The sequence below is a fragment of the Anolis sagrei genome, chromosome 11, assembly GCF_037176765.1.
Source record: "Anolis sagrei isolate rAnoSag1 chromosome 11, rAnoSag1.mat, whole genome shotgun sequence".
In the NCBI taxonomy this organism is placed as follows: domain Eukaryota; kingdom Metazoa; phylum Chordata; class Lepidosauria; order Squamata; family Dactyloidae; genus Anolis; species Anolis sagrei.
Genome location: NC_090031.1, coordinates 32,392,434 through 32,410,218, shown reverse-complemented (window position 1 = coordinate 32,410,218; position 17,785 = coordinate 32,392,434). Strand labels below are relative to the sequence as shown.

Here is a 17,785-nt window from a genome sequence, read left to right as displayed (position 1 = left end):
TCCCCTCCACTTCCTCCCTCCCTTCCTTTCTTCCTTCTGTCCTTCCTGCCTTTCCTTCTTTTCTTCTTTCCTTCTTGCTTCCTCCTTCTTTTCTTTCCTTTCTTTCTGTTCTTTTCCCCTCCCTCCTTCCCTTCCCCTTCCTTCCTTCTATCCTTCCTTTCTATCTTAACTTTCCTTTCTGTCCTTCCCTTCCTCTTCCTTCTGGGTCTTCCCTTTCCTTCCTTCCTGCCTGCCTGCCTGCCTGCCTTCCTATCTTCCATTCCCCTTCCCTTTTCGTTCTTCCCCCACCCCTTCCTTTCTTTCCTGTTCATCCTTCTTTTTCCTTACTTTCTGTCCATCCCTCCCCTCCCTTCCTGTCCTTCCTTCCTTTCCTTCTTTCCTCCTTCCTTTTCCCTTCCCTTTGCTTCCTTCTTTCTGTCCTTTCTTTCCTGTCTTCCTTTTCTTCCCCTTCCTCCCTCCCTTCTGCCCTTCCTTCCGTTCCCTCTTTCATTTCCTTCCTGTCCTATCTTTCCATTCCTTCTTGCCCATCTCCTTCCTTCCTGCCATCCTACCCTTCCATTCCCTCTTTCCTTTCCCTTTAATGTTCCCTTCCACTTCCTTTTTCCTTTTTGCCCTTCTTTCTGTCCTTCCTTCCGTTCCCTCTTTCCTGTCCTTCCTTCCTTCCTTTTGGGGAGTTTTGCCCCTAGCGTGGCTGTCCCTGCCTCCTCCTCTCCCTCTTCCTTCCCTCTTTCCTCCTCCTCCTCCTTCCTTCCTTCATTTCCCTCCTGTGGGCCTCCTCTTCCTTCCTTCTAATGCGGGACGGCATTGCGGGAGAGAGAGAGAGAGAGGTAATTGCCCTGATTCAGCGGCTCCTTCCCTCCCTATATTTAGCCCTCTTCCTTCCTTCCTTCCTTTCTTTCCGACGAATGAGCGAACGGTGTGTGCTTTCTCGGCGCATTAGCGGCCGTGGCGGGCCTTTCCCCGGGCGCCCGTGGCGAGGCACCCCGCTTACGCTAAACATTGGGCACGGGCCGGCCCCGCAATTAGGGCCCGTTTCGGCGCCTCGGAAATGAGCGCTCGCCTCCCAAAGCGGGGGCAGCCTTGGCCTTATTACAAGGCGGGGGATTGCTTTTTGAAAAGGGACAAAGCACCAAAGTGGCGGTCTGGGTCCTGAATGGCCGCCCACCCCACTTTCCCTCCTCTTCTTCCTCCTCCTCGTTGCCCATTGAAAGACCTCATAATTCCATTTCGTGGAAACCATCACTATATAACCTTTATACTTGCTGATTATGATCTCTTACTATTGTTGTTGTTGTTGTTGCTCTGCTGACCAGTCGTTCTCTTGATTGGCCTCACATTCAGCTGCCGGAATTGGGCTCCGGTTTTCTAATTGTCCAATTATTATGATTCTTGGATACCCAACAAGATGATTTATTAAATTAATTATTATTTATTTACCCTGCTTGGGGTTATTTGAGAAAGGGATTGTGTAGCAAGGTTGGTCTTTATCAGTTATTTATATGGCTCGCAGTGGTCTCAGGAAGTTAGTGAAGGTACTGCGAGTTCCATCATTTGAGGTCCATCCTCCTCCAAACTGCACCAGGATAGAGAATAGGTCATGGGGGCTCTGTGTGTCAAGTTTGGTCTTGATCGGTCATTAGATGAGGGTTGCAGCAGTCTCAGAAAGTGAGTTAAGGTACTGCAGGTCCCATCATCCATAGTCTCCCTCAGACATCACCAGAATGTTGAGGTGGCCATGGGGGCTCTCTGTGCCAAGTTTGGTCTTTATTGGTATTTGGATGAGTGTCACTGTGGTTTCAGGAAGTGAGTGTAGTTACTGCAAGTCCCATCATCCATTGTCCATCCTCCTCCAAACAGCACCAGGATGTAGAGTCGCTCATGGGGGCTCTGTGTGCCAAGTTTGGTCTTGATTAGTCATTCGATGAGGGTTGCAGCAGTCTTGGGAAGTGAGTGGAGGTAGTTGAAGTCCCATCATCCATAGTCTGTTCTCCCCCAAACCTCACCAGAATGTTGAGTTAGCCATGGGGGCTCTGTGTGCCAAGTTTGGTCTTCATCAGTCATTGGATGAGGGTCTCAGTGGTTTCACTAAGTGAGTGAAGGTACTGCAAGTCTCATCGTCCATGGTGCAGCATCCTCCAAAACGCACCAGGATGTAGAGTGCATCATGGAGATTCGGTGTGCCAAGTTTGGTCCTTATCGGAAATTGGATGATGGTTGCAGTGGTCTCAGGAATTGAGCGAAGGTACTGCAAGTCCCATCATTCATGGTCCATCCCCGGCCAAACCACACCAGGACGTAAAGTGGGTCACGAGAGGTCTATGTGCCAAGTTTGGTCTTGATCAGTCATTGGATGAGGGTCACAGTGGTCTCAGAAAGTGAGTGATGGTACTGCAAGTCCCATCATCCATGGTCCACCCTCCTCCAAACTGCAGTAGGATGGAGAGTGGGTCTTGCAGGCTCTGTGTGCCAAGTTTAGTCTGTATTGGTAATTTTCTGACACAGCCTCAGGCCTTTTCCTCTCCTCTGTCACCTCAGAATCTTGGAGTTTTCTGGTTGGCCAATCAGAGACCATATGCAAATAGTACCACAGTGGCAGCCAATCAGGAAGCTGCCACATACACCTCCTGCCACATACAAACATACAAACATTGACTTTTATTATATATATAGGTTTGCTGTATTTGTATACAGCCTTTCTCAGCCTGGTTTACAGGGTAAAATTCAATGTTTACGATATCATAATATATATTACTATATATATCATAATATATATTACTATAGGTAAAGGTAAAGGGGTTCCCCCGATATTAAGTCCGGTTGCGTCCAACTCTGGGGGATTGTGCTCATCTCCATTTCTAAGCCAAAGAGCCGGCGTGGTCCATAGACACCTCCAAGGTCATGTGGCCACTGGCATGACTGCATGGAGTTCCCTTACCTTCCTTGTTGATCTACTCACATTGGTATGTTTTCGAACTGCTAGGTTGGCAGGAGCTGGGGCTAATAGCGGGAGCTCACCCCACTCCTCAGATTCGAACCTGCAACCTTTCAGTCAACAAGTTTTAGCAGCTCAACAGTGTAACCCACTGCGCAATCTGGGGCTCCAATTATTACTATATTATTATTATTATTATTATTATTATTATTATTATTATTATTTACCTATCCATAACAACACAGCAGACATGCACATTAAGTCCAAGTGTCTGGGATTCGTCTCTGACTTGGCTTCTTCTCAAGGGCCTGTTGTGATTTTGACAGCGGTGATTGTTTTTAAGTGTAGGCCAAGGTCTTGAGGCACTGCACCCAGTGTGCCCATCCCCACTGGGACCCCCTTTACTGGTTTGTGCCAGAGTTTTTGCAGTTCGATCTTTGAACCCTCATATTTGCAGCTGACCGGTGGTGATTTTATCCGTGCTGATTGTGCTTAAATGCAGGCCAAGGTCTAGAGGCACTGCACCCAGTATGCTGATCACCACTGAAAGTCTTTGCAGTTCGATCTTTAAATCCTCATATCGTGTCAGTTTTTCTAGTTGCTTCTCGTCGTCCCTGCTATTGCGTGGATTGCAATATCAACAATCCATACTCCGTTTTTTCCCCACAATCATGAGGTCAGGAGTATTATTATTTTTACTACTACATCTAGAGCTGACAAACCTGGCCTAGATATTATTCTCATCAGTATCATCGTTGCTTGAAGATGGAGAAATTGATGGTTTGTTCGTCCTTTCTTTCTGCTCCGCTGACTAGTCGCTCGCTTAGTTGGCCTCCCATGCCTTTGCTTTGCGTGCCTTCTTTTAGGAAGAACAAGCAGGGTACTATTACTAATATTACTACTACTACTACTAATAACAATAATAATTCAAACATTGGCATATATATTTTAGGTTTGGAATGGGATTGTATTGGTTTCACTGTACCCTGCTTTGGATTTCTCCTTTTACAGAGAACAAGCAGGGTACTACTACAACAACAACAACTACTACTACTACTACTAATAATAATAATAATAATTTGAACATTGCCATATATATTTTACATTTGGAATGGCATTGTATTGTTTTTACTGTATTTATTTATTTATTTATTTGCTTCATTTTTATACCGCATTTTTTTGTTTTTACTGTACACTACTTTGAGTGTCTTCTTCTAGAGAGAACGAGTAGGGTACTACTACTACTACTACTAACAATAATAATTATTATTTGAACATTGCCATATATATTTTACGTTTGGAGTGGCATTGTATTGCTTTTACTGTGCACTACTTTGAGTGACTTTTAGAGAGAACGAGCAGGGTACTACTACTACTACTACTACTAATAATAATAATAATTTGAACATTGCCATATATATTTTACGCTTGGAGTGGCATTGTATTGTCTTTACTGTACGTTACTTTAAGTGTCTTTTAGAGAGAACAAGCAGGGTACTACTGCTGCTGCTGCTGCTGCTACTACTAATAATAATTTGAACATTGCCATATATATTTTACACTTGGAGTGGCATTGTATTGTTTTTACTGTACGCTACTTTAAGTGTCTTCTTTTAGAGGAATGAGCAGGGTACTACTAATACTGATAACAACAACAACAGCAACAATAATAATAATATAATTTGAAAGTTGGTATCTATATTTTAAGTTTGGAATAGCATTGTATTGATGTGACTGTACGTCGCTTTGGTGTCTTCTTTTAGAGAGAACAAGCAGGGTACCACTGCTACTACTACTACTACTACTGATAATAATAATAATTATCATTGCCATATATATTTTATGCTTGGAGTGGCATTGTATTGTTTTTACTGTACACTACTTTGAATGTCTTCTTTTAGAGAGAACGAGCAGGGTACTACATCTACTACTACTACTACTACTACTAATAATAATAATTTGAAAGTTGGTATATATTTTAGGTTTGGAATGGTATTTTATTGGTTTTACTGTATGCCACTTTTCATGTCGTCTTTTAGCGAGAACAACCAGGGTACTACTACTACTACTACTACTAATAATAATAATAATAATAATAATACTAAACTGGGGAGCTCCTGCCTGGCCCTCAAAGCTTTGCCTTCCCTTTCGCTGCAGGTGAACATTGCAGACTTCCAGGACCAGCAGTGGATCACCTGCTTCCAGGAGGCCGCAGAGACCATCTTAGGCAAGGATGCCACCTATTTGGGGGAACTGCGGGAAAAGGTCAGTCGGACGGCAGGGAGTCCACCTTTCGAGCCGCCTTCTTGGGCTTTCTCATTCACCTGGAGGCATGGTTTCCAAAGGAAAATCCCAGTGGCTTTGAGGAAAAGGAGGCAGAAGTCCCTCCGTATGGGAAGAATGGCCACCGAAAGCCCACCATTCCCTATTGGAGACCATTGCTTCCCATTATTATTATTATTATTATTATTATTATTATTATTATTATTATTGGAAGAATGGCCACCAAAAGCCCACCACTTCCCATTAGAGACCATTAATTCCAATTATTATTATTATTATTATTATTATTATTATTATGCCACTGAAAGCCCACCACTCTCCACCACTCCCTATTAGGGACCATTGTTTCCTATTATTATTATTATTATTATTATTATTATTATTATTATTATTATTATGCCACTGAAAGCCCACCACTCCCTATTAGAGACCATTGCTTCCTATTATTGTTATTATTATTATTATTTTATTATTATTCTTATTTGAAACACAACAAGATGGTAATTTTGTCGGCGCTGATTGTTTTTAAGTGCAGGCCTGGGTCTTGAGGCACTGCACCCAGTGTGCTGATCACCACTGACACCACCTTGACTGGTTTGTGCCAGAGTCTTTGCAGTTATTATTATTATTATTATTATTATTATTTTATTCACGGAGCCTACCATCATCATCATCATCATTATTATTATTAGAAACACAACAAGATGGTAATTTTGTCGGCGCTGATTGTTTTTAAGTGCAGGCCTGGGTCTTGAGGCACTGCACCCAGTGTGCTGATCACTGACACCACCTTGACTGGTTTGTGCCAGAGTCTTTGCAATTATTATTATTATTATTATTATTTTATTCATGGAGCCTACCATTTATAATAATAATTATTAGTAGTAGTATTAGTGTTAGTAACACAACAAAATGGTAACTTTGTCGGTGCTGATTGTTTTTAAGTGCAGGCCTGGGTCTTGAGGCACTGCACCCAGTGTGCTGATCACTGACACCACCTTGACTGGTTTGTGCCAGAGTCTTTGCAATTATTATTATTATTATTATTATTATTATTATTATTTTATTCATGGAGCCTACCATTTATAATAATAATTATTAGTAGTAGTATTAGTGTTAGTAACACAACAAAATGGTAACTTTGTCGGTGCTGATTGTTTTTAAGTGCAGGCCAGGGTCTTGAGGCACTGCATCCAGCGTGCTGATCAGCACTGGCACCACCTTGACTGGTTTGTTCCAGAGTCCTTGCAATTATTATTATTATTATTATGTATTTTTATTCACGGAGCCTACCATTTATTATTATTATTATTAACACAACAAGATGGTAATTTTGTCAGTGCTGATTGTTTTTAAGTGCAGGCCAGGGTCTTGAGGCACTGCACCCAGTGTGCCAATCACTACTGGCACCACCTTGACTGGTATGTGCCAGAGTCTTTGCAATTATTATTATTATTATTATTATTATTATTATTATTATTTTATTCACGGAGCCTACCATTTATTATTATTATTATTAACACAACAAGATGGTAATTTTGTCAGTGCTGATTGTTTTTAAGTGCAGGCCAGTGTCTTGAGGCACTGCACCCATTGTGCCGATCACCACTGGCACCACCTTGACTGGTATGTGCCAGTCTTTGCAATTATTATTATTATTAATATTAATATTAATATTATTAGAAACACAGCAAAATGGTAATTTTGTCAGTGCTTATTGTTTTTAAGTGCAGGCCAGGGTCTTGAGGCACTGCACTCAGGGTTTGGATGGCCTTTAGGGGTCCCTTCCAACTGTAGGACTCTAGGAAAGCAGCAAATAAGAGTCCACCAAGGGACTGGAGAGATCATGTTCCCATCCGTCAAAGGAGTTTAGGCTTTGAATTGTTGTTGTTTCCGCAGAACGAATACGCCTTCAACTCGATCCTTGAGAAGTCCTTCTTCTCCACCTACGAATTCCGGATGAGGGCCAAGCTGGAGACGTTCAATGTAAGATCTTCAGTGGGACGCCACTCCTAACCCCCTCCCCAACCTTCCAGATGTGACACACTACAAATCCCATAATCCCAGCCCTCTTTAAAAGCCCTGCAGAGCTTAATGTCCATAATCTCCGCTGCCGACTTTGAGCCTCCGGCCTAAATCCAGTGCGACTGACGCACTCCCGAGAGGAGAAGGCTCTTCCTAGAACATGGTTTGCAATCCAGGCATCCCTCATGTATACACCCTATATTGCACACTTGTATACACGAAGCTGAGAATCGCATTGGCCTTTTCCGCTGCTGCACCACACTCTTGACTCATTTCTGGCATAGATAGATAGATAGATAGATAGATAGATAGATAGACAGACAGACAGACAGACAGACAGACAGACAGACATTTGGTCTGATAGATATATATATATATATATAGACAGACAGCAGATAGATGGATGGATGGATGGATGGATGGATGGATGGATAGATAGATAGATAGATAGATAGATAGATAGATAGATAGATAGACAGACAGTTTGGGATCACATTAGCCTTTTCCGCTGCTGCATCACACTCTTGACTCCTGTCCAGCTTATATATATACATAAAACGCATACGCACACACACACATACACGCACATATATATGTCTGTTGTCACGCCATAGCTGATATTAGAGATTGAGTTTGGGATCGCATTGGCCTTTTCTGCTGCTGCATCTTGACTCCTGTCCAGCTTTTTAAAATGTATACACACACACACACACACACATGTATTACTATTGACACGCCATAGCTGATATTAAAGATTAAGCTTGGGATCGCATTGGCATTTTCTGCTGCCGCATCACACTCTTGACTCCTGTCCAGCTTATTATATATATATATATATATACACACACACATATATAAATATGTGTGTACATATATATACACACACAAAACACATATACATAGATTGGGCCACAGCAACATGTGGCAGGGGACAGCTAGTCTGTGTGTGTGGTCACGCCATAGCTAATATTAGAGATTGAGTTTGCGATCACATTGGTCTTTTCCGCTGCTGCATCACACTCTTGACTCCTGTCCAGCTTGTGTGTGTGTGTGTGTGTGTACACACACACACACACACACACACACATATATATATTACTGTTGTCACGCCACAGCTGATATTAGAGATTGAGTTGGGGATCGTATTGGCCTTTTTTGCTGCTGCATCACATTCTTGACTCCTGTCCAGCTATATATATATACATACACATACATACATACACACACACACACACAGACACATTACTATTGTCATGCCAAGCTGATATTAGAGATTATACATGGCATTGCATTGGCCTTTTCCATTGCTGCATCACACTCTTGACTCCTGTCCAGCTTATTTATGCACATACACACACACACATACATATATATGTATTACTATTGTCAAGCCATAGCTGATATTAGAGATCGAGTTGGGGATCGCATTGGCCTTTTCCGCTGCTGCATCACATTTTTGACTCCTGTCCAGCTATATATATACACATACATACATACACATACACACATACATACACACACACACACACACACACACACACACACATTACTATTGTCACGCCACAGCTGATATTAGAGATTGAACTTGGCATTGCATTGGCCTCTTCCCCTGCTGCATCACACTCTTGACTCCTGTCCAGCTTATTTATACACATACACACACACATACACATATATGTATTACTATTGTCAAGCCATAGCTGATATTAGAGATCGAGTTGGGAATCGCATTGGCCTTTTCCGCTGCCGCATCACACTCTTGACTCCTGTCCAGCTTGTGTATATATATATATGTATATACACACCCACACATACACACACATATATCTATTACTGTTGTCACGCCAACAGGGGATCGCATTGGCCTTTTTTGCTGCTGCATCACATTCTTGACTCCTGTCCAGCTATATTTATCTATCTGTCTGTCTGTCTGTGTATATGTGTATATGTATATGTTTGTATATATATGTATATATGTGTGTGTGTATATGTGTGTGTGTGTGTATATATATGTGCACACACACACATACACATACATTACTATTGTCATGCCAAGCTGATATTACAGACTGAGCTTGGGATCGCCTTGGCCTTTTCCGCTGCTGCATCACACTCTTGACTGCTGTCCAGCTTTATATATACCTGTGTGTGTGTATATATGTGTGTGTGTGTGTTTGTGTATATGTATGTGTATATATGTATATATATATATGTGCACACACACATACATACATTACTATTGTCATGCCAAGCTGATATTAGAGACTGAGCTTGGGATGACATTGGCCTTTTCCGCTGCTGCATCACACTCTTGACACCTGTCCAGCTTGTATATATTATTGACAAGCCATAGGTGATATCACCTCACTTCACCTAATCCAGGGGTCCTCAAACTAAGACCCTAGGGCCGGATACGGCCCTCCAAGGTCATTTACTTGGCCCTCGCACACAACAACAACAACAACAATCCTATCTCATCAGTCAAAAGCACTCCCACACTTCCCACTGAAATACTAATATAAAATCTGGCCTTCCACCAGTTTGAGGGACCAGTTTGAGGGACTGTGACCTGGCCCTCTGTTTACAAAGTTTGAGGACCCCTGACCTAGACTGTGCATCCCTATGGATCGGGGTGACTTCCCTCCACCTGAACCCAGCACTCCTGTAGCTTGGGATCGCCTTGGCCTTTTCTGCTGCTGCATCACGCTTCTCCCTCTCTCTCTGTGTCTCTCCAAAGGACGAATCACGGCTCAAGACGACGGCGCTGGAGGTGAAGCCGGTCAACCACCGGGAGCACGGCTACCGCCTGTTGCAGACCATCCGGAGCAACGCCGAGCGGTTGCGCTGAGAGCAAGGTCCAGGGTCGGGGGAGAAACAACAACAACAATCACCCAATGAAGGCAATTGGATTGGATTGGTTTCAATTGGCTCTCTCTCTCTGTCTCTCTGTGTCTCTGTTCCTTTCCCCGTTGCTTCAAAGGCTCCTTTCGGCCGCTTGCTCGGTTGACGCTCGGAATGGCAATATGTTGGAATTATTAATCAAAGGCCCGTATCTCTTCCATCTGAAGAATCTCCTTCCTTCGGGGGCTTAATAGGCTGACTCAGATGGGCCTGATATTAATCAAAATTGTCTCTTCTGAGAGCGGACGATAAGCGTCGGCGCGGCACTCCCCGGGGGACATCGGGGCAACTACAAAGCACACCCCGGCGTTGATTATTTCCTCCCTCGCTCACTTCAATTAATGCCGGGTTTTGGGGGTTTTTTTTTTTTGGCGCTACCTGTCCATAGTTTTGTTGCCGTCGTTGGTTCCGGCCTTGGCAGGCGAGCGAATTTCCCTTCCCAAATTGGCTCGCTCTCCGCTCTCAATAAAACGCTCTTCAGTCGCTTCTCAGAGTTTATTTTTTCTTTCATTACTGGAAAGCAATTAATTAGTTTTCCCGTAAGAGCGTTTTCACTTGCAAGGAAAGCCGCCTCCAATGGGGAATTGCCTCTGGTTCTTGACCCCTTGGCCCTCTTGACCCAAGGACAACGGGCCAAGCCTTGACCCGCCTCTAGCATTACTATTGCTGCTTAGTATTAGTAAATACCACATATCAGTACTTATCAATACTACAATAATTACTATTATTGGTCTTACGACTCTTGCTATTATGACTTAGCATTATTACTATTATTATCATTACCATTGCTATTATGACTTAGTATTATTACTATTATTATTATCATTACTATTGCTGCTTAGTATTAGTAAATACCACTTATCAATACTACAATAATTACTATTATTGGTCTTACGACTCTTGCTATTATGACTTAGTATTACTACTACTATTATTATCATTACTATTGCTGCTTAGTATTAGCAAATACCACTTATCAATACAATAATTGCTATTATTGGTCTTACGACTCTTGCTGTTATGACTTAATATTATTACTATTATTGTCATTACTATTGCTGCTTAGTATTCGTAAATACCACTTATCAATACTACAATAATTACTATTATTAGTCTTCTGACTCTTGCTATTATGACAGTATTATTACTACTATTATTATCATTACTATTGCTGCTTAGTATTAGTAAATACCACTTATCAATACTACAATAATCACTATTATTAGTCATACGACTCTTGCTATTATGACTCAGTATTATTATCATAACTATTGTTACTTAGTATTAGTAAATACCACTTACCAATACTACAATAATAATTATTATTGGTCTTATGACTTGCTATTATGACTTAGCATTATTACTATTATTATTATCATTACTATTGCTGCTTAGTATTAGTAAATACCACTTATCAATACCACAATTATTACTATTATTAGTCTTACGGCATTTGCTATTATCACTTAGTATTATTACTATTATTATCATTACTATTGCTGCTTAGTATTCGTAAATACCACTTATCAATACAATAATTACTATTATTGGTCTTATGACTTGCTATTATGACTTAGTATTATTACTATTATTATTATTATCATTGCTATTGCTACTTAATATTAGTAAATACCACTTATCAATACTACAATAATTACTATTATTGGTCTTATGACTCTTGCTGTTATGACTTAGTATTATTACTTTTATTATCATTTCTATTGCTGCTTAGTATTAGTGAATACCACTTACTAATACTACAATAATTACTATTATTAGTCTTATGACTCTTGCTATCATGACAGTATTATTTCATTTTATTTATTATTTATTTCATTTACTTATACCCCGCCCTTCTCACCCCGGGGGGGGGGACTCAGGGCGGCTTACAGAGGAGGCACAATTAAATGCCTAAATCAATTGACAGTAATATAAAATACAAAAGCAATAATATTATTACTATTATTATTATATTACTATTGCTACTTAATATTAGAAAATACCACTTATCTATACAATAATAACTATTATTGGTCTTACGACTCTTGCTATTATGACTTAGTATTATTACTACTATTATTATCATTACTATTGCTGCTTAGTATTCGTAAATACCACTTATCAATACTACAATAATCACTATTATTAGTCATACGACTCTTGCTATTATGACTTAGCATTATTACTATTATTATTATAATTACTATTGCTACTTATTATTAGTAAATACCATTTATCAATATTATTCTTACTACAATAATTACTGTTATTAGTCTTATTGCTGTTGCTATTATGACTTAGTATTATTACTGTTACCATTATCATTACTATTGCTACTTAGTATTAGTAAATGCCACTTATTAATACTATTCTTACTACAATAATTACTATTATTGGTCTTGCGACTCTTGCTATTATGACTTAGTATTATTACTATTATTATTATCATTAGTATTGGTACTTAATATTAGTAAATACCATTTATCAATACTATTCTTACTACAATAATTACTATTATTAGTCTTGTTGCTGTTGCTATTATGACTTAGTATTATTACTGTTATCATTATGGTTTCCCTTCCCTTTACCCGTCCAGAGGGAATATTATTATTACTATTATTACTATTAATATTACTATTACTATTATTTCTTATTATATATTTATCATTACCATCACTACTTAGTTTTAGTACTTAGTTTTATAAACACAACTTCTTAATACTATTACTACTACAATAATTACCATTATTAGTCTTATTATTGTTGCTATTATGACTTAGTATTATTACTTAGTATTACTATTGCTACTACTGATTATGGTGATGATTGTTATTATGACTGAGTATTATTACTATTATCATTACTACTGCTACTGCTATTAGTGATATGATGATGATGAAAGGGGCGTTATTAGTAATATTAGTATTATTAATTTGTTATTAATTTATTATTGTTAATTTATTTATCATTGCTATCACTACTCAGCCTTAGTAGTCCTTAGCATTATAAACACAACTTCTTAATACTATTACTACTACAATAATTACCATTATTAGTCTTATTATTGTTGCTGTTATGACTTAGTATTATGACTTAGTATTACTACTACTACTACTACTGATTATAGTGATGATTGCTATTATGACTTAGTATTATTACTATTATCATTACTATTGATGATGATGAGGAAAGGGACGTTATTAGTAATATTAGTATTATTTATTTATTATTATATATTATTAATTATTGTTAATTTATTTATCATTGCTATCACTCCTCAGCCTTAGTAGTCCTTAGCATTACAAATATGATGATGATGGAAGGGACGTTATTAGTATTATTAGCATTATTTATTTATTATTATTAATTTATTACTGTTAATTTATTTATCATTGCTATCACTCCTCAGCCTTGGTAGTCCTTAGCATTATAAATACCACCTATTAATATATATTATTACTACAATAATTACAATTATTAATCTTACTGCTGTTGCTTATCTCCATTTCCAAGCCGAAGAGCCGGTGTTGTCTGTAGACACCTCCATATAGGCATGACAGCATGGAGCTCTGTTAGCCGGAGCCGTACCTATTGATCTACTCACATTTGCATGTTTTCAAACTGCTAGGTTGGCAGGAGCTGGGGCTAACAGCGGGAGTTCACCGCGCTCCCCTGATTTGAACTGGCAACCTTAGTATTAATTTTAGTCGTAATTATAAGCCGTACCTATTGATCTACTTGCATTTGTATGTTTTCAAACTGCTAGGTTGGCAGGAGCTGGGGCTAACAGCGAACCAGCAACCTTAGTATTATAATTACGACCAAAATTAATACTATATTTCCTACCATTAGTCTTATTGTTACCATTATTGCATTATTATTATTATTATTACTATTGTTACTGATTATGCTGATATGAGAGAGAGAGAGGGTCATGGTCTTCGTTTTCCCCGTCCAGAGGGACTGGTCCCCGCCACATGTCCTAATTAGCGGCTCATTAAGTCCTGGAGTCGTTAGTCTCCGTCCAAAGGCTTTGCCAGCTTTGCTGCGGGGCTTTTTCCTTAGCCAATTGGGGGGGGGGGTCTTCTCTTCCTTCCGAAACGTCCCTGGGATCCCCTTGAAGCCTTTGTTGTTGCGAGACCCAGACAGACCCCCGTCTGCTTCCTGTCTGGCTGCCTTTGCGACCCCCTTTTTTCCACCCCGGGAGGGAGGGGTCTTTTCACGTCTTTCTCGAAATCCCCTTTCTCCCCCCCCCCCCCCCCCTTCTTCCCTCTGAGCAGTATAAATATTATCGACCGGGGTATTTAATACACTAATGAAACAGACAGATATCGACGGCGTAATTAATACACTCCTTAAAAAGAGAAGCTTGGCAGCAGGAGAGGCGCTCCGAGAGAGGGAGAGAGAGAGAGAGAGAAAGGCGTATTGATCACCCAGGGCAGGGAAAGGGGGGCGCTGAGCAGCCCGTGGGCACTCCCCCCCCATATACAAGCATTGAGGTCTTCTGTCCTGTCGGGAAGAGAGCTACGTTTTGCGTTTGGGGTCTGAAGAGATGGATGGGGGTCCGCAAAGGCCATGTAGGCCCACCCCTCCTGCTAATTGTTTTCCTGGCTGGCAGGAAGGGGGGTTGGACTGGGTGGCCTTTGGGGTCCCTTCCAGCTCTTGAAACCTTCCAATATCTTTAAAGCTGAATGGAATGAAGGATGGAAGAAAGGAAGGAAGGATAGCTGGAAGAAAGGATGGATGGATGGATAGATGAAAGGAAGGATGGATGGAAGGAAGGATAGATGGATGGAAGAAAGGATGGATGGAAGGAAGGATGGATGGAGGAAAGGGTGGGTGGAAGAATGGGTGGGTGGGTGAATGGAAGGAAGGAATGGTGGTTGGGTGGAAGGAAGGATGGAAGAAAGGAAGGCTGGATGAAATGATGGATGGATGGATGGAAGAAAGGATGGGTGGGTGGAAAAAAGGATGGATGGATGGATGGAAGGAAGGAAGGATGGAAAGATGGATGGGTGGATGGATGGAAGGAAGGATGGAAAGATCGATGGAAGAAAGGTAGGATGGATGGGTGGGTGGATGGAAGAAAGGAAGGATGGACGGATGGAAGAAAGGATGGATGGAGGGAGGGATGGATGGGTGGAAGAAAGAATGAATGGGTGGATGAAAGGAAGGATAGATGGAAGGATGGAAGAAAGGAAGGAAGGAAGGATAGCTGGAAAAAAGGATGGATGGAAGAAAGGATGGATGGATGGATGGAAGAAAGGATGGATGGATGGATGGATGGATGGAAGAAAGGATGGATGGATGAGAGGAAGGAATGATGGATGGATGGAAGGAAGGAAGGACGGAAAGATGGATGAAAGGAAGGATGGGTGGATGGATGGAAGGATGGAAAGATCGATGGAAGAAAGGTAGGATGGGTGGATGGATGGAAGGAAGGATGGAAAGATCGATGGAAGAAAGGTAGGATGGATGGGTGGGTGGATGGAAGAAAGGAAGGATGGATGGAAGAAAGGATGGATGGGTGGATGGGTGGAAGAAAGGATGGATGGGTGGATGAAAGGAAGGATTGATGGAAGGATGGAAAGATTGATGGATGGAAAAAAAGGATGGGTGGAAGAAAGGATGGATGGGTGGGTGGGTGGAAAAAAGGATGGATGGATGGAAGAAAGGGTGGAAGAAAGGATGGGTGGAGGAAAGGGTGGGTGGAAGAAAGGTAGGGTGGGTGGGTGGAAGGAAGGATGGAAGAAAGGAAGGCTGGATGAAAGGATGGATTGATGGATAGAAGAAAGGGTGGGTGGAAGAAAGGATGGATGGATGGAAGAAAGGATGGGTGGGTGGAAAAAAGGATGGATGGATGGAAGAAAGGGTGGAAGAAAGGATGGGTGGATGAGAGGAAGGAATGATGGATGGATGGAAGGAAGGAAGGATGGAAAGATCGATGGAAGAAAGGTAGGATGGATGGGTGTATGGAAGAAAGGAAGGGTGGATGGATGGATGGAAGAAAGGATGGATGGGTGGATGAAAGGGAGGATTGATGGAAGGATGGAAAGATTGATGGATGGAAAAAAGGATGGGTGGAAGAAAGAAAGGATGGGTGGGTGGAAGAAAGGATGGATGAAATGATGGATGGATGAAAGATGGATGGAAGGAAGGATGATGGATGGATGAAAGGAAGATGGATAGATGGAAGAAAGGAAGACAGATGGAATGAAGGAAGGAAGGAAAGAAGGATGGATAGATGGAAGGAAGGAAGACATGGATGGAGGGATGGAAGGAAAGATGGATGGAAGACATGAAATGGAGAAAGGAAGGATGCATAGATGGAAGAAAGGATGGTTGGAAGAAATGGATTGAATGAGAGCCGTTCAGCAGTGGAACTCTCTGCCCCGGAGTGTGGTGGACGCTCCTTCTTTGGAAGCTTTTAAACGGAGATGGATGGCCATCTGTCAGGGGTGATTTGAATGCAATATTCCTGCTTCTTGGCAGAATGGGGTTGGACTGGATGATGGCCCAGGAGGTCTCTTCCAGCTCTTTGATTCTGTGAATGAATGGATGGGTGGATGGATGGTTGAAGAAGGGATGGAATGGTGGAAGGAAGAAATTGATGAAATGAAGGAAGGAGGGATGAATGGAAGGATGAAATGAAGGAAGGAGGGAAAGATGGAGAAATGGAAGGATGAGTGGAAGGAAGAAATGGATGGATGAATAGATGGAAGAAAGGGTTGTAGGTGGGTGGGTGTGTGGGTGAATGTGGGGTGCGGCCTCCATTCTCAACCACTTTGCGAAATGGCTGGGTGCCGGCTATTTACGTCTTTGCTCCGAAGCCTCGTTCTTCCTTCCTCCTCCTCTCCCCGCTCTCTCTCTCGCTTTCTTCCCTTCCTCCTCCCCAATTTCCATCCATTTCGAGGAGGGGGGCCCTTGCATAAAAACCCTTTTCCCGCTCCCAAGTGTATTGGCTTTTTCGGGTAATTGGCGCTTGTGCTGTCATTAAAAATGACAGCTTTCTCTGGGTAATATTCCTACCTAGCACTTGTAAAAACGCGGCGAACATAACCTATATTTAACTTGCATTATCTCGAGTCTCGCAGCAGTGGCGGCAGCAGCAGCGGCGGTGGCAGCGGCGGCGCCGGCTTCCTCCAGAATCCTATTAGGGATGGAAAGCCATGGACGGCCCCGATCCAGAACCTCTTCCTGGATTGGGGAACGACAGTCCAAACAGCCCCATAGATACGAGTCTTAGACCATAAGCAGAGTCAAGGGTGTGATGCGCCAGCAAAAAAGGCCAAGGTCATTCTAGGCTGAATGGCCATCTGTCAGGAGGGCTTTGATTGTGCCTTCATGGCAGAAGGGATTAGACTGGATGGCCTTTGGGGGGTCCCTCCCAGCTCTTTAAACCTTCCAATATCTGTTAAGACTGAATGGCTATCTGTCGGGAGGGCTTTGATGGTGCCTTCATGGCAGAAAAGGGATTAGACTGGATGGCCTTTGGGGGTCCCTCCCAGCTCTTTAAACCTTCCAATATCTGTTAAGACTGAATGGCCATCTGTCGGGAGGGCTTTGTTGGTGCCTTCATGTTAGAAAAGGGGGTTAGGTTGGATGGCCTTTGGTGGACTCCTTCCAACTCTTAAGATTCAACAG

General features: G+C 41.7%; 1 protein-coding gene across 1 annotated transcript in view; it reads left to right on the top strand.

Moving 5' to 3' along the window:
- Positions 1-10,627, top strand: part of RPA1 (replication protein A1) — a 40,557-nt gene extending 29,930 nt beyond the window's left edge. The window contains exons 14-16 of the mRNA XM_060756756.2: positions 5,090-5,197; positions 7,115-7,201; positions 9,978-10,627. Of these exons, the coding sequence (XP_060612739.2) occupies positions 5,090-5,197; positions 7,115-7,201; positions 9,978-10,088 (306 nt within the window). The 3' untranslated portion in view covers positions 10,089-10,627. The remainder of the gene's footprint in view (positions 1-5,089; positions 5,198-7,114; positions 7,202-9,977) is intronic.
- The last annotated feature ends 7,158 nt before the right edge of the window (positions 10,628-17,785 follow it).